Below are 18,063 nucleotides of genomic sequence, written 5' to 3' on the forward strand. Positions count from 1 at the left end.
GGAGGCTGATGCTGAGGGAGGCTGATGCTGAGGGAGGCTGGGAGGAGGGAGGCTGATGCTGGGGGAGCCTGGGAGGAGGGAGGCTGATGCTGGGGGAGGCTGGGAGGAGGGAGGCGGAGGCTGGGGGAGGCTGGGAGTAGGGAGGCTGGGGGAGGCTGATGCTGGGGGAGGCTGGGAAGAGAGAGGCTGATGCTGGGAGGGGGAAGATGAGGCTTGGAGGAGGGAGGCTGATGCTGAGGGAGGCTGGGAGGAGGGAAGCTGATGCTGGGGGAAGCTGGGAGGGTGAGGCTTGGAGGAGGGAGGCTGATGCTGAGGGAGGCTGATGCTGGGGGAGGCTGGGAGGAGGGAGGCTGATGCTGGGGGAGCCTGGGAGGGGGGAGGCTGATGCTGGGGGAGCCTGGGAGGAGGGAGGCTGGGAGCAGGGAGGCTGAGGCTGGGAGGAGGGAGGCTGATGCTGGGGGAGGCTGGGAGGAGGGAGGCTGATACTGGGGGAAGCTGGGAGGAGGGAGGCTGATACTCGGGGAAGCTGGGAGCAGGGAGGCTGATGCTGGGGGAGGCTGGGCGGAGAGAGGCTGATGCTGGGGGAGGCTGGGAGGGGGAAGAGGGAGGCTGATGCTCTGGGAGGCTGATGCTGGGGGAGGCTTGGAGGAGGGGGGCTGGGAGGAGGGAGGCTGATGCTGGGGGAGGCTGGTAGGAGGGAGGCTGATGTTGGGGGAGGCTGGGAGGAGGGAGGCTGATGCTGGGGGAGGCTGGGAGGAGGGAGGCTGATGCTGGAGGGAAGCTGGGAGCAGGGAGGATGATGCTGGGGGAGGCTGGGAGGAGAGAGGCTGATGCTGGAGGAGGCTCATGCGGGGGAGGCTGGGAGGAGAGAGGCTGATGCTGGAGGAGTCTCATGCTGGGGGAGGATGGGAGGAGAGAGGCTGATGCTGGGGTAAGTTGGGAGCAGGGAGGCTGATGCTGAGGGAGGCTGGGGGGAGAGAGGCTGATGCTGGGGGGAGAGAGGCTGATGCTGGGGGGAGAGAGGCTGATGCTGGGGGAGAGGCTGCTGCTGGAGGCGGGGGGAGAGAGGCTGCTGCTGGGGGAATGGAAGAGAGGGGCCAATGCTAGAGACAGAGGACAAGGGTTGAGGGATAGAGCAATGACAATATCGATGGGGGGGGAGTGTAAGGACTCAGAATAGGAGGGGGGGCAGCATTGGGAGCTCATTATGGAGAAGGGGCAGCATGTGTGGGCTCAGTATGGAGTGGAACAATGTAGGAGAGTCAATATCAAGAGTGGGGTAGTGTGGGTGTGTGTGTGTCTCAGCATAAGCGCTAGTGTGGTGGTCTTAGTATGATGAGTGGGGCAGCATGGAGATGTCATTATGGAAAAGAGGAAGGCAGCATTAGGAGCTCATGGAGAGGGGCAGCATGCATGGGACATTGTGAGGAGTGGGCAGCATGCATGGGACATTGTGAGAAGGGGGCAGCATGCATGGGACACTGTCAGGAGGGGGCAGCATGCATGGGACACTGTCAGGAGGGGGCAGCATGCATGGGACACTGAGGAGGGGACAGCATGCATGGGACACTGTCAGGAGGGGGCAGCATGCATGGGACACTGTGAGGAGGGGGCAGCATGCATTGGGACACTGTGAGGAAGGGGCAGCATGCATGGGACATTGTGAGGAGGGGGCAGCATGCATGGGACATTGTGAGGGGGCAGCATGCATGGGACATTGTGAGGAGGGGGCAGCATGCATGGGACACTGTCAGGAGGGGGCAGCATGCATGGGACACTGTGAGGAGGGGGCAGCATGCATGGGACACTGTGAGGAGAGGGCAGCATGCATGGGACACTGTGAGGAGGGGGCAGCATGCATGGGACACTGTGAGGAGGGGGCAGCATGCATGGGACACTGTGAGGAGGGGGCAGCATGCATGGGACACTGAGGAGGGGGCAGCATGCATGGGACACTGTGAGGAGGGGGCAGCATGCATGGGACACTGTGAGGGGGCAGCATGCATGGGACACTGTGAGGAGGGGGCAGCATGCATGGGACATTGTGAGGAGGGGGCAGCATGCATGGGACATTGTGAGGAGGGGGCAGCATGCATGGGACATTGTGAGGAGGGGGCAGTATGCATGGGACATTGTGAGGAGGGGGCAGCATGCATGGGACATTGTGAGGAGGGGGCAGCATGCATGGGACATTGTGAGGAGGGATCAGCATGCATGGGACACTGAGGAGGGGGCAGCATGATGCGAGGTCAATGTGCAGATCATATTTCATAATTGAGGAAGGTGTGGTGGGTATAATTTATAAGGGAGGGCAGTGTGTAGTTTATTAGGGGCAGTGTGACAGTCACAGTATATAAGTGGGGACGGTGTGGTGGGAATATTTTATACCCATGCTATGTTTTGATGTGCCTGTGGTGATCCCCATGGGGGGGGGTTAGTGCCCTTCGTTTCTCATTGATACTTTTTAAAGTGTTTTACAGAGTAGATCTGCCTTAAACAGATGTCGTGTGCGAAAACTCAGTTTTACGTTGTCACTAAGGGGCGCGACCACTTAAAGTGCCTAGGGCAGCACGAAGGCAAAATACAGCCCTGCCGCCAGGTGGTCACAGAAGAACAATTCACCCGACATAACACCCTCCCACACTAGGTACCATCTGCCACAAAATCCTAGCCACCCCCCTCAGGGTAGGAAGCACACACCAGTGGGCAGAACCAGGCGGATTGGGAGCGCCCACCTAGGGGTCTTGAGGATCCGGGGGCGGGAACAAGTAGAGTTCAAGTTGGGAGTTGAAGTTTGAAGTTCAAGAGTGGAGTTGAGTAGAGAGTGGAGGTCGAGGCTGAGCCTAGTGAAGGGTAGCCAGGGTAGTGGCTGTTACGGTTGCTGTGGCTCTGGAGACTATGTCCGGATTTCTTGCTACTGCACATGTGCAAGCGCTGGAGACTAAGTCCTATTTTGGAGCCATTGCACATGTGCGGGTGACATCATCGCTGACACGAGGTCACATGTCTCTGACACCTTCTAAGCTGATTGGCCACTGGTCATGTGCTTGTGACACGTGGTCACATGTCTCTGACACCTTCTATGCCGATTGGTCGCTGGTCATGTGCTTGTGACGCTTTGCTCGGTGATAGGCCAGCGTGACGTCATTGCTGTCATTCTGGCAGCAGATTGGCTCTGGTGTCCTCCATCTTGGATGAGGCACAGAGTCTATATAAGACCCTGACGCACGCCGCCTGGCGCTCAGTCCTCTTGGTTCATGCATGAGGGTAGACGCCCTGTGCACGTCCCTCTAGGCATCTCTCTGTCTATGTTAGGTGAGCGCTACCGGCAAGGTAGCGTTCTTATACCTTACAGCTTCGGCTGCAGTCCGTATCCTTACCTCTTAGTGGAGCGGACATAGGCAGGTGCCTGAGGCACATGGTCCGGCTGGGCCTTGTGATTCTACTCGTAGGTGGACGTTGCCGCTAGGGTAACGTTCCTTATACTGCGTCTGGCAGTTGTTCATATCCTCGCACACTAGGGGAGCGAACAGAGGTAGGAGCTTTGTGCGGCTTATGCTGCTGTCCATCTCTTTTGCACCACTAGAAGAGCGGACCTAGGAAGGTGCCATATCTAGTGGTTCGTGTCCTCGCACACTAGTGGAGCGAACGCAGGTAGGAGCTTTGTGCGGCTTACGCTGCTGTCCGTCTCTTTTGCACCACTTGAAGAGCGGACCTAGGCAGGTGCATATCTAGTGGTTCGTGTCCTCGCACACTAGTGGAGCGAACGCAGGTAGGAGCTTTGTGCGGCTTACGCTGCTGTCCGTCTCCTGGCACCACTAGAGGAACGGACCTAGGTAGGTGCCATTTCCCACTCACTGCTTTTGTCTCTGTGATTTTTAACAGAGACCATTCCACACACCGTCCAAGTAAGGGAGGAATTGCTTTATTTTCTAATTATATTCCTCTGTGAGTTTAACAGAGGTATTGTACTCTGCACTTGTGCTATTATTTTTTACAGTGGCACACTTGTATACCCCTTATCCTCTGCCATAGTCTGCAGCAGAGTCTTTGCACGGTGGACCCTGACTGTCTGACATTCCTTTAGGTTTTATTATCAGACAGCCCCCCGTAACAGTGGCCCTAGTCTACTGGCTAGGTGGCAAGCAGTGGACCGTGTCCAAAGGTGACGGGAGTCCAGTCGCGGGAATTCCAATGTGGACCGGGACAAGGTTGGAGCCCGCCGGTACCGGCAGTGGAAATCCGGTCCGGAAATCGTGCACAGGCTACCTGGACCCTAGTTAGAAGACGGTTGCAAGCCCCTTCTCTAATTTACCAGGCCGGGAGCAAGGTTCCAGACGTTGTTCCAGAAGTGTTAGCCAGATAGAGCGAAACGGCAGTCCACCGCGGGGGATAGGGTATCCGCAAACACCCTCTGAGATCCCAAGGGTCAGCTTTCGTGGGCACGTCTCCCAACCAGAACATACCGGGAGTGGACTTCCCCGTTACATACGGGGTTGTCCAGAATTGAGAACGTTAGAGTGCCGGAGGAAGGGACATCGGTACACCAGCCAGGTGTGGGACCCGAGTACACCCGAACGCGGCAGCCGGCCAATGACTCCTTGGTTTACCAGCAGACTTGTGTGCAATTATTCAACAGTGAGTACACCAACATTCCCCAGTCTGGCCAGTCGCTCCACCTCCGGCCTACATCATTCCTCGTGTCCTGGACACTGAGCCTCGGGACATCCAGCTGCCATCCCATCACCCCCGGGTGCTCTCCAACGACAGCGGTGGTACTACATCTTACCACACACCGTGGGTGGCGTCACGAAGTATCCACAGCAATCCCCGTACAAATACGCCCCTTTTATTTGAGTGTCCGCGTGACACCCGGGTCTGGAGACCCCTCGAGCCACTGCAGATCCGGATCCGAGCAGCCCGGCTGCTGCTGACGTGGGGGTGGCACATATAGTTATTGGCTACAACGGTGATGTGCTCTATTACCATGACCACAGCATTCCGTGTACCTTCTCTGATCTCCGGCCCCACGATGTTCCAGGATGCACTGACGCCAAACCAGGCTGTGCTCCTCTTCCTGGGTGTCGCCAGAGGTCTGCATGGGGAATGCAATGAAGCCGAACCAGCTGCTTTCTTTCTGATATCTTCTGGTATTTGGCTTTGACAAAACATTATTATATACTTATGTGTGGATTAAAATGCACTTCCGTAGCGGATACACACTCAAAAAACGCATTTGTGATTTTTACCTGTGGACTTTCCCCATCTAATGCAAGTCTATGGGGAAAATATGCACAGAAAACTCAGCGTACCTGAAAGGAGAAATTGCCATGTGGGTGGATTTAAACCATGCACTGCAGGTCTGATTAGGAGTAAAAAATAAGCGCAGTGGGCAGAATTCTAGAAATCTCATCCACTTTGCTGGAACTGCAAAAATACGCAGCATAATCATCTTATCGAATCCCAAAATCCTCATCCCCTAACCACGTGACACACATCCCTTTTCTCAGCTGCTCCAAGTTAGGCTACTTTCACACTTGCGTTGAACGGTATCTGTTGCATTGCGTTGTGTGACGGATGCAACGGATGCGTTGCATATAATGGCACAACGGATGCAACAGATCGTACAAAACAACGGTATTTTTTTTTTCTTCTTCACAGTTTTACCGGCAGCAGACTATTGTGAACGATCAGCTGAGAGCTCTCACATGCCGGCGGCCGGGGGCGCTCAGCTGAGAGCTCTCAAATGCCGGCGGCCGGAGGTGCTCAGCTGAGAGCTCTCACATGCCGGCGGCCGGGGGCGCTCAGCTGAGAGCTCTCACATGCCGGCGGCCGGGGACGCTCAGCTGAGAGCTCTCACATGCCGGCGGCCGGGGGCGCTCAGCTGAGCATTCTCAATAGCCGGCTGCCGGGCACTCAGCTTAGCGATCTCACATGCCGGCGGCGCTCAGCTGAACACTCTCACATGCCGGCGGTGTTTAGTTGAGCGCTTAGATGAACGTTCGGCCACCAAGAAACAAAATAAAGTTTCTGTGATTTTAAAAAAAAATAAATAAAAAAAAAATGAGCATGCGCAGTGAAAAATAAAGGTTTCCGCCGCTCAAAAAAATTTACATGCTGCGTTCATTCCGCCCGACGCAGCGTCAAAATAAGACGCTGCGTCGTCCAGCGGATGCAACGCTGACACTTTCGTTACAGTGCGTCGTCCATACAAGTCTATGGAGAATAGCGCAGTGTGTTAACGGACTGCGCTATTCTCCATAGTGACGGACTGTGCTGAATGCAAGTGTGAAAGTCCCCTTACTGACCCCTAGGCCACGGCGCGGTCCGTCACCCTCCGACCCCCTCGGCCAGAGCGAGTTATCACACAGCCATTGCACTGTGCGGCCATTACGTGACTTTCACAAGTCCTGCCAAGAGGAATGAAAGTCTAAGGAACCATTGAGCCACCTTCTTGTTTCCGGGGGGGAAGCAGAAAAACAAGCACAGACAGGAAGTGCATTGAACTGGGAGACGGCATTACTTGCTGGATCTGCTCGCGGCGGGAGAACGCTATATAAACCATGGCTTCGGCTGCTAATATTGATGTGGATGCAACTCAGCACCTGAGGGATATTCTTAAGCTGGATCGGCCTGGAGGTGAGGAATGTGGCTGCACTGCCGGGCGGAGAGCAGGGCAGAGCCCGTCAGGAACTTACTGCGCGAGTTTGGCGAGAATGCCAAGTGCGTGTTGTCAGAGCTCCTGGTTACAGCTCTAGGAATAGAGACGTTGTAGTCTTTAAATGTTAATTCCAGGTGACATTTCTTACTGCTCCAAATGGACTTGTCCCCGAATGTGTAATCTGTGCTGCTCCCACTGTGTCCCAGTACTCTGGTGTCTATTATTATTCAATGTTACAGTGTATCGTACTTAATAAGTACAATACTTACATTTACTACATTTTATTGTATTTACTAAATACTACTGTATTTACTAATGTAAATACATTCTGTGAGGAACAGTGCGAATAAAATAAGATCAAGGCCACTTTTAGATGTTGAAGTTGTTTTGTTTTCTTTTTTCCTTTTGTGTGTATATGTATGTATATGTATGTATATATATATATATATATATATATATATATATTTCATATTCACATGTTTAATTACAGCAATACAATGCAGTGAGGGGCTCTCATGTGAATCTACTTAAAGACAACTACGAAAGTTATAAAACTGGCACAAAGTGTTCTTCACATTCATCTCTGAAATGTTATTGAAAGGGTTAAATAACTTAAGGCTTTGTGCGCACTGAAAAATGGAATTTTCTTAAGAAAAGTCCGCAGGCATTGAAAGATTTCTGCACCCGCGGTAAAAAACCGTGGCAAACCGCACCCGAGAACCGCATGCGGTTTTCTGCAGTTTTACCGCGGTATTGTTTGCGGTTTTGCCGCGTGTGGGTTGGTGCATGTGCTTTATTGCATTCAATGCAATAAAGCACATTGAAGAAAAAAAAAAAAATTCTTTCTGAGATATGATAGATGGATAGAGTCCCTGTGAGCACACGCTGCATTTCTCACGGTCGGCAGTGTGTTCACATTACCGGCCGTGAGAAAGGCCCTGTGGTTACCTCTGCAGGCTCATTGCGAGGCTGCATTCAGCAGTGTCAGTCGCGTCTGGATGCCAGCATCGCAGGCCGAGGATTACGCCGGAGCTTTGTGTTTTGGGGAGGGTTAATAAAATGGTGAACCAGGAGCTTTTTTGTGTTTTATTTAAAATAAAGGATTTTTCGGTGTTTATTCACTTTACTTACGGGTTGATCATGTCAGTTGTCTCATAGACGCTGCCATGATCAAGCCTGGACTTAGTGGCGGCGATGTGCCTCCATTAACTCCTTACTTTACCTTGATTGCCACCGCATCAAGGCAACAAGAAGAGCCGGGGACACTCCCGGGGCAGCTGCGGCTGATATTCTCGGCTGCAGGAGGGGGGAGGGAGGCGGGGGACATTAACCCTGCCCCTCGCCCTCCCCAGCCTGAGAATACCGGGCTGCCGCTGTGTGCTTACCTCGGCTGTAAAGTAAAAATAGGGCGGAGCCCACGTGTTTTTTCTATATTTCCGTTTGCTTTCTATGTGTATTCTATGTCTTTGTTCTGTCTGTGATCTGTGTGTGTGTTTACTCTCTGCTCCACTTCCTCTTCCTGTCATAATGACATCACTTCCCTGCAAACCGCAGGCAGCGATGTACATTACCGCAGGTAAACCGCGAAATACCGGAGGGAATAACGCAGGAAAACGCAATGAACCGCACAGAATTTGCTGCCTGCGTTATTCCCTGAAGAAAAACAAAAAGCCAGCACTAAATATGCACTTCAGCACTAACATTCCAAACTGTACTTATTATAAAAATTTTGAGATTTTTGGCAAAAAATTGCAATTTCTTGAGCTGCCTCGCCACGTCACGGCAAATCTCATTTGAGGCAGTCCTACACTAAAATATTTTTATAAAATGTGCCATACGGCCTCACATATAAATAGTAGAACTGCTCTTAGCAGCACTCACCTGGTCTATTTCAATCCCGTACCCATGACTGAGTCATGGCTGTGGGCGGGACAGGTCCAAGCAAATGCTGCATGAAGTAAATAGCCTGTGGACGAGGCCTGATGACTTAATGTGAACAGTCACCAACCGCCAAAATCCAGACAGATGGAATACATCCCAAATTGGGGTGCATAGCAAGGTGGAGGTCAACCACCGACCAATTCAATGAAGAAAAACAAAAAGCCAGCACTAAATGTGCACATCAGCACTAAAATTATTTGCGTTATTCCCTGCGGGATTTCACGATTACATGGCAGTCAATGGAGTGAAATCCGCAGCGACGTGCAGAAAAGTGACATGCAATTGTTTTTGCTGCAGGAATCCCGCAGCAAAACATGCAGCTGGCAAATTCCGCATAGTGCGCGCAGAACTTTTTTTTCCATCGGTTTTGCTGGTGAATCACTGCAGAGATGTTATGAACATTTTCTGCAGCAAAACTGCAGGAAATCCACGGGAAAAACCGGTAAGTGCGCACAGGGCCTAAGGCCACTGATATGAACATGCAGACACAGATAGTGATACCCCACATCTTATTTGGGCCACTCCAGTCTAGCTCAAATAGTTTGTGGGCGGACAGTCGATTTGTAACAATGTGAATGAGTAACTGGTGTATTTAAAGGGAACCTGTCACTAGGCTTCCCCCCCCCCCCCTTATGAGCTGCATACAAAACCAGTAAGCTCTCGTATACAGCATTCCAGAATGCTGTATACAAGAGCCCAGGCCACTCTGTAGAACATAAAAAGACCTCTAAAAAAGGTCAAAGACCTCATTCACACTATAAAATACAGCAAGGCAGAGAGATGAGCACATTGGCATCCTCTGTGTGGATGACGTAGAACACGTTATCCACACAGGGCTGGGAAGGAAGGCGACTCCTTCACAAGGTGGTGGCGGTGCCAAACCTGAGATCAGCAAATTCCATTGGATCCGATGACCGCCACTATTATAAAGATGATTTTTACTATATCATCTTAATAATAGTGGCGGCGGTCATCGGATCGTTCTATAGAGCTGCCTGGGCACTTATACAGGATTCTAGAATTGTGTGTGTGTGTGTGTGTATGTATGTATGTATGTATGTGTGTGTATGTATATATGTATATGTATGTATATATATATATATATATATATATATATATATATATATATATATATATATATATATATATATATATATATATATATACTACGCGTTTCGGCGGTGACAATATGCCGCCTTCTTCACGGTCTCAAGCTTAAAACCGAGAAGAAGGCGGCATATTGTCACCGCCGAAACGCGCAGTCTGTTAAGTGTGATGGCTGTACCTTGTTGTTGAACTCTGGAAAATGTTTTAATCCACTTGCAATAAATTTTGGATTTTAACTACTACCTGAAGTCTCCATTCCTGCTGGACCTCTCCACGTTCATTATATACAGTGCCTACAAGTAGTATTCAACCCCCTGCAGATTTAGCAGGTTTAATAAGATGCAAATAAGTTAGAGCCTGCAAACTTCAAACAAGAGCAGGATTTATTAACAGATGCATAAATCTTACAAACCAACAAGTTATGTTGCTCAGTTAAATTTTAATAAATTTTCAACATAAAAGTGTGGGTCAATTATTATTCAACCCCTAGGTTTAATATTTTGTGGAATAACCCTTGTTTGCAATTACAGCTAATAATCGTCTTTTAGAAGACCTGATCAGGCCGGCACAGGTCTCTGGAGTTATCTTGGTCCACTCCTCCATGCAGATCTTCTCCAAGTTATCTAGGTTCTTTGGGTGTCTCATGTGGACTTTAATCTTGAGCTCCTTCCACAAGTTTTCAATTGGGTTAAGGTCAGGAGACTGACTAGGCCACTACAACACCTTGATTTTTTTTCCCCTCTTGAACCAGGCCTTGGTTTTCTTGGCTGTGCGCTTTGGGTCGTTGTCTTGTTGGAAGATGAAATGACGACCCATCTTTAGATCCTTGATGGAGGAGCGGAGGTTCTTGACCAAAATCTCCAGGTAGGCCGTGCTATCCATCTTCCCATGGATGCGGACCAGATGGCCAGGCCCCTTGGCTGAGAAACAGCCCCACAGCATGATGCTGCCACCACCATGCTTGACTGTAGGGATGGTATTCTTGGGGTTGTATGCAGTGCCATCCAGTCTCCAAACGTCACGTGTGTGGTTGGCACCAAAGATATCGATCTTGGTCTGATCAGACCAGAGAACCTTGAACCAGTCTGTCTCAGAGTCCTCCAAGTGATCATGAGCAAACTGTAGACGAGCCTTGACATGACGCTTTGAAAGTAAAGGTACCTTACGGGCTCGTCTGGAACGGAGACCATTGCGGTGGAGTACGTTACTTATGGTATTGACTGAAACCAATGTCCCTACTGCCATGAGATCTTCCCGGAGCTCCTTCCTTGTTGTCCTTGGGTTAGCCTTGACTCTTCGGACAAGCCTGGCCTCGGCACGGGTGGAAACTTTCAAAGGCTGTCCAGGCCGTGGAAGGCTAACAGTAGTTCCATAAGCCTTCCACTTTCGGATGATGCTCCCAACAGTGGAGACAGGTAGGCCCAACTCCTTGGAAAGGGTTTTGTACCCCTTGCCAGCCTTGTGACCCTCCACGATCTTGTCTCTGATGGCCTTGGAATGCTCCTTTGTCTTTCCCATGTTGACCAAGTATGAGTGCTGTTCACAAGTTTGGGGAGGGTCTTAATTAGTCAGAAAAGGCTGGAAAAAGATAATTAATCCAAACATGTGAAGCTCATTGTTCTTTGTGCCTGAAATACTTCCTAATACTTTAGGGGAACCAAACAGAATTCTTGTGGTTTGAGGGGTTGAATAATAAATGACCCTCTGAATAAAGTTTTCACAATTTAAAAAAAAAAAAAAAAAAAAAAAGAGAGAACATTCTTTTTTTGCTGCAGTTCATTTCACACTTCCAGGCTGATCTACAGTCCAAATGTCACAATGCCAAGTTAATTCCGAATGTGTAAACCTGCTAAATCTGCAGGGGGTTGAATACTACTTGTAGGCACTGTATATACAGTGCTGGACAAAAGTATTGGCACCACTGCAATTCTGTCAGAGAATACTCAGTTTCTTCCTGAAAATGATTGCAATCTCACATTTTTTTGGTATTATCTTCATTTAATTTGTCTTCAATGAAAAAAAAAATGTCAAAAAGCCAAATTGGATATAATTCCACACCAAACATAAAAAAAGGGGGTGGACAAAAGTATTGGCACTGTTTGAAAAATCATGTGATGCTTCTCTAATTTGTGTAATTAACAGCACCTGTAACTTACCTGTGGCACCTAACAGGTGTTGGCAATAACTAAATCACACTTGCAGCCAGTTGACATGGATTAAAGTTGACTCAACCTCTGTCCTGTGTCCTTGTGCTTACCACATTGAGCATGGAGAAAATAAAGAAGACCAAAGAACTGTCTGAGGACTTGAGAATCCAAATTGCGAGGAGCATGAGCAATCTCAAGGCTACAAGTCCATCTCCAAAGACCTGAAAGTTCCTGTGTCTACGGTGCGCAGTGTCATCAAGAAGTTTAAAACCCATGGCACTGTGGCTAACCTCCCTAGATGTGGAAGGAAAAGAAAAATTGATGAGAGATTTCAATGCAAGATTGTGCGGATGGTGGATAAAGAATCTCAACTAACATCCAAACAAGTTCAAGCTGCCCTGCAGTCCGAGGGTACAACAGTGTCAACCTGTACTATCTGTCAACGTCTGAATAAAAAGGGACTGTATCGTAGGATACCCAGGAAGAACCCACATCTTACCTTGAGACATAAAAAAAAGCCAGGCTAGAGTTTGCCAAAACTTACCTGAGAGCCTAAAACGTTTTGGAAGAATGTTCTCTGGTCAGATGAGACAAAAGTAGAGCTTTTTGGGAAAAGCCATCAACATAGAGTTTACAGGAAAAAAAGAGGCATTAAAAGAAAAGAACATTGTCTCTACAGTCAAACATGACGGAGGTTCCCTGATGTTTTATGGTTGCTTTGCTGCCTCTGGCACTGGACTGCTTGACCGTGTGCATGGCATTATGAAGTCTGAAGACTACCAACAAATTTTGCAGCATAATGTAGGGCCCAGTGTGAGAAAGCTGTGTCTCCCTCAGAGGTCATGGGTCTTCCAGCAGGACAATGACCCAAAACACACTTCAAAAAGCACTAGAAAATGGTTTGAGAGAGAGCACTGGAGACTACTAAAGTGGCCAGCAATGAGTCCAGATCTGAATCCCATAGAACACCTGTGGAGAGATCTCAAAATGGCAGTTTGGAGAAGGCACCCTTCAAATCTCAGGGACCTGGAGCAGTTTGCCAAAGAAGAATGGTCTAAAATTCCAGCAGAGCATTGTTAGAAACTCATTGATGGTTACCGGAAGCGGTTGTTCGCAGTTATTTTGGCTAAAGGTTGTGCAATCAAGTATTAGGCTAAGGGTGCCAATACTTTTGTCTGGCCCATTTTTGGAGTTTTGTGTGAAATGATCAATGATTTGATTTTTGTTTCATTCTCTCTTTTGTGGTCTTTTTTTTCTTTCTTTCTTTCATTGCAAGCAAAATAAATGAAGATAATAATACCAAAGAATTTGTGATTGCAATAATTTTCAAGAAGAACCTGAGTATTATCTGACAGAATTGCAGGGGTGCCAATACTTTTGGCCAGCACTGTGTATATATATATATATTGTATATATATATATATTTCACACTGGTGGCTGCAGGTTATAAGGGAAAAACCTGATGACAGGTTCCTTTAACCCCTTTACAACCAAAAGTGTACCAGTACGTTCTAGCAATTGCGGGGGTACACCTGCGCTCCCAGCGTCCATAACACCTGATTTATAAAATTGTCACACTAGTTAACCCCTTCAGTGAACATCGTAAAAAAAGGAAAAACCTAGCATAAACTCTTCATCATAGAGCTGACAAAAAAGTGGAATAAAACCCGCTCAAAATATAATTATCTAAATAAAAATGGTGCCATTGAAACAATAATATTCTCCTGCAAAAAACAAGACACAATGACCGTACAGCTCAGTCATCCAAAAAATAAATAAAGCTAAAGCATGCAAAATGTTTTTTTTTTTTTTCTTTTCTCTCTCCTATAAAATAGTTTTTATGTGTAAAGACAGCAAAAAACCCCAAACATGTATATATGTGGTATCGCAGTAATCGTACCAACCTAAAGAATAAAACTGTGTGGTATAGATAGATATATCCCAATGTTAACGTTTATGATGCATCTTTTTGTGCCCAAAATCATAACCATAACTGTAAATGAAGTCCTCAAAGGGAACCAAACATCAGGATTTTCCTATATAAGGTGCAGCCAGTACTGGCACTATCAGGCACAGTGTGTACATACCATTAGTGGGCAGCTCGGATGTGTAGGCTGTGAAATCCAAGTTTATAAAGTTTGAAAAGTCATCATGTTTTTGATTGACGTGTGCACCTCGCTGCTAATCTCCAGGCGGGTTATGCACGTGGATTCTGCCCCCCCCCCCCCCCCCCCCCGTCACCTTTTCCTCCCTCCCTCTGGCTGTATGTAAATTTCTAATCTTCTGTTACACGGCGTCGGAGTTAGCGCCTGCGCATAGTGCTCATCTCCGGCGCCATGTGTCTGAAGCCCACAGTATTATTGTACATTAGAGGGCGGCACATGTGCCCTCGCTTCTTCAGATCTGTTGTGACCGCGGGAGCGCGCGCGGTCACAACAAGACTGGAGAACAGCTGATCTTACCCCGATTAGCTGCTGCAGACCATATCATAGCAGACGTCTGATGCAACTAATCGGTAAGATCAGCTGTTCTCCAGGCCGCTGTCAGAACATAGAAAACACTTCATAAGGGCTGCTTCTCACTTGCGAGTTTCTCACAGTAGAGCAATGCGAGAAACTCGCATTGGAATCGGACACATGTTAGTAAATGATTCAGCTCGCATTTGCGTGGTTTTTTTTTTTTTTTTTTTTTTTTTTTTTTTCCCTCAGTCCAAATCGGACTGAGAGAAAAATCGCAGCATGCTGCTGTTTTGCGAGTTTCTACTGCAAGTTTCTCCAATGCAAGTCTATGAGAGCGTGTAAATAATCAGATGTCACGGGACGGCACTCACACCATCCTACTGGCATCCGATTTTCTAAATACATTTCTCGCATGTTTCCTAAAACACTGGAGACGAGCGATGTCTCACAATGTCTGTCAATCACTATTCTCTGTCAGTCGGTCTCTCCCTCTCGGTCTCTATTCTCTGTCGGTCCGTCACTATCTCTGTCCCTCTCACAGTCTGTCGGTCATTTTCCCCTCCTCTCTCATACTCACCGTTCCCTGATGCGTGGCGCTGCACGGCATTCACACTGCTGCGGCGGCTTTTACTATGTTTAATGAGCGGCCGGCTTTGTCAAAAATCTCGTATTCCCTGCTTTCCCCGCCCACAGGCGCCTGTGATTGGTTGCAGTGAGACACGCCCCCACGCTGAGTGACAGGTGTCTCACTGCACCCAATCACAGCAGCCGGTGGGCGGGTCTATACTGTGCAGTGAAATAAATAATTAAATTAAAAAAACCGGCGTGCGGTTCCCGCCCCCCAATTTTAATACCAGCCAGATAAAGCCATACGGCTGAAGGCTGGTATTCTCAGGATGGGGAGCTCCACGTTATGGGGAGCCCCCCGACCTAACAATATCAGTTAGCAGCCGCCCAGAATTGCCGCATACATTATATGCGACAGTTCTGGGACTCTACCCGGCTCTTCCCGATTTGCCCTGGTGTGTTGGCAACAACTGAGATGAGTAGCGCGATCAGCTGAGGTGTCACTGAGGTTAATCGCGGCCACCGGGTAACCTCAGTGGCAGCTCAGCTGATCGCGCTCCTCACCTCAGTTGCTGCGTGGAGGTGACAGGAGCGGCGGTGTCTGCTGCAGCTCCTGTCACCTTCATGCTGGAAGCGACGCTGGAGGTCCGTGGATTATGCCGGACATGGAGGGCTTTTTGGGGCCTATTAAATTGGTAATGAGGGAATTTGTGTTTTTTATTTCTAATAAATGATTTTTTCGTGTGTGTGTTTACGTGTTTACTGTAATTTACAGATTAATCATGGAAGGTTTCTCGGGGAGACGCCTGACATGACTAATCTAGGATTTAGTGGCAGCTATGGGCTGCCATTAACTCATTACCCCGATTTGCCAACGCACCAGGGCAAATCGGGAAGAGTCGGGTAGAGTCCCAGAACTGTCGCATATAATGTATGCGGCAATTCTGGGCGTCTGCTGACTGATATTGTTAGGCTGGGGGGCTCCCCATAACGTGGAGCTCCGCATCCTGAGAATACCAGCCTTAAGCCGTATGGCTTTATCTGGCTGGTATTAAAATTGGGGAAGGGGGGGGGGGGGCGCACGCCGTTTTTTTTATTTTTCACTGCACAGTATAGACCCGCCCACCGGCTGCTGTGATTGGGTGCAGTGAGACACCTGTCACTTAGCGTGGGGGCGTGTCTCACTGCAACCAATCATAGGCGCCTGTGGGCAAGGAAAGCAGGGAATATGAGATTGTTTAATAAGCGGCCGGCTTTTTCAAAATAGTTAAAAGCCGCCGCAGCAGTGTGAATGCCGTGCGCCGGGGATCTGTGAGTATGAGAGAGGGCTGCTAACTTCAGTCACTCAGGGAATTAGCGGTCACCGGTGAGTCCTTCACTGGTGACCGCTAATCAGGACGCGACACAGACAGAGCCGCAGCTTGACTATGAAGTCGGGTGAAGGTCACCCGAGTTCATTCTGATCGTGCGGCTCTGTCTGTGTCTGCTGTCATCTGCCATTCAGCTGCTACATGGCTGTCTGTGTCTGCTGTCAGCGGCCATGTAGCAGAGCTGAATGGCAGATGACATAGTAAAAAATACGCATTACACATGCTAGTAAAATCATTAATTTATTCAGAAAAAGCATCGCACTTGCGTTGCACTCGGACCTAACGTGAACTAAAATCAGCCGAGTTTTTTTTTTCAGCCCAGTCGGACCGATTTCACTCGCATAGATGTGTTTCCAGCCTAATACTCGCCTCTCTGCAGTGCTGGTAGGCCCGGTGGGCGGCGCTGTTCTCCGGGGCCGGCGCCTCCTCTCTCGGCCATCTTGCTCCTCCATCTTCTGAATCCTGTGTGCATGACACGTCCTCTCCGGCACTGAGGTCCTGCGCAGGCGCACTACAATACTTTGATCTGCCCTGAGCAGGGCAGATCAAAGTGCGCTTGCACAGGACCTCAGTGTCGGCGAGTGTGTAAGACGGGGACTTAATGTGCTTTATGAGCTAACCCACTAATTGGTGACAATTCGACATAAAACACCAGGTAGCTTACACTCACATATATGTATACGTCCCTGTAGACCATACTTTATTGTTCCATAATCTGTTATTTTGTAATAGTAAGGGGAAAAGCCAATGTGGGCTCCCTCTGTCCATTTGTAAAAAATAACAGTATTGGATACTCAGCCAGTTTAATCCTCCCCATCTATGTCTGTTTTGTACACTGTCACACTTCAATTTTACAATTTCTTTATCGTTCCTTTGGGAGACCCAGACATTGTGTGTATAGCTTCTGCCTCCGGAGGACACACAAAGTACTACATTAAAAAGTGTAGCTCCTCCCTCTGAGCATATACACCCCCTGGATAACCAGATCTAGCCAGTTCATTGCTTTGTGTTCAGGAGGCATACATCCACACATGCATTCTCATCTGATTTTTCATTTTTGGAAAGTTTTTGAAGAAAAGCAGGTCCAAGCCTGGACTCCCGGCATGTCCCTTCTCACCCCACTGTGTCGGCGGTGTTGTTAAGGTTGATTCCAAGGCTGGAGCCTTACATGCCGCGCTCCTTCACCATCCCTCGGGCTCTGGCCTGAAATGGGAGCCAGCACGGTTCTCCTTGCTTTGGAGGAGACCGGTCTCCATCCGCAGCCCTTCAGGATCCTGCTGGACGGAGCACTCATCCCCAGGGACTTGGAACCCTGCGTCTCAGCAAGCTAAGTACCTGAGACGTTTATATTCGGGGGGTCCCGGTACTTTATTATGGTGGGAGAGTGTGCTGTGTAACTTCTGACATTTTCCGGCCGGTTCTTTGGTTGTCGCCGGAGAACCATGCCGATGGTGCCTGCGCGCCGGCCGCATCGCTTAAATTTAGGCCCCGGCTTCGCCGGAGGCCTACATTCGATTTCACTGCCCTCGCATGTCAATCATGCAGAGGGACAGTGCGGCTCCGCCCAGCGGCCGTTCGGCACAGGGGAGGGACACTCCTCTCTGAGTACATGTCCCCTCCCCTGTAAGTCTCCTTGGCCCTCCAGATCCCGCTCTCAGAGCAGGTCCCGCCCCCTCTCCTCGCTCCAGCGCCATTTTCTCAGCGTTTTTCTCTGGATCAGCGCTGGCTGCAGCATCCCTGCTAAGCTGCTTGGGGGTCCGGGCTGTGGGATCTGGAGGGCACACAAACGGTCTGGTAAGCCACAACCTCTG

General features: G+C 49.3%; 1 protein-coding gene across 2 annotated transcripts in view; it reads left to right on the plus strand.

Annotated features, from left to right (window-relative positions):
• Window positions 1-6,486: 6,486 nt before the first annotated feature.
• The window catches only part of EDC4 (enhancer of mRNA decapping 4), a 948,906-nt gene continuing 937,329 nt past the window's right edge, over window positions 6,487-18,063 (plus strand). For both annotated transcript variants that reach the window (XM_075325634.1, XM_075325635.1), the window contains exon 1: window positions 6,487-6,639. In XM_075325634.1, the coding sequence (XP_075181749.1) occupies window positions 6,564-6,639 (76 nt within the window). In that variant the 5' untranslated portion in view covers window positions 6,487-6,563. The remainder of the gene's footprint in view (window positions 6,640-18,063) is intronic.

This window comes from Anomaloglossus baeobatrachus, chromosome 10 (genome assembly GCF_048569485.1).
Source record: "Anomaloglossus baeobatrachus isolate aAnoBae1 chromosome 10, aAnoBae1.hap1, whole genome shotgun sequence".
Taxonomy (NCBI): domain Eukaryota; kingdom Metazoa; phylum Chordata; class Amphibia; order Anura; family Aromobatidae; genus Anomaloglossus; species Anomaloglossus baeobatrachus.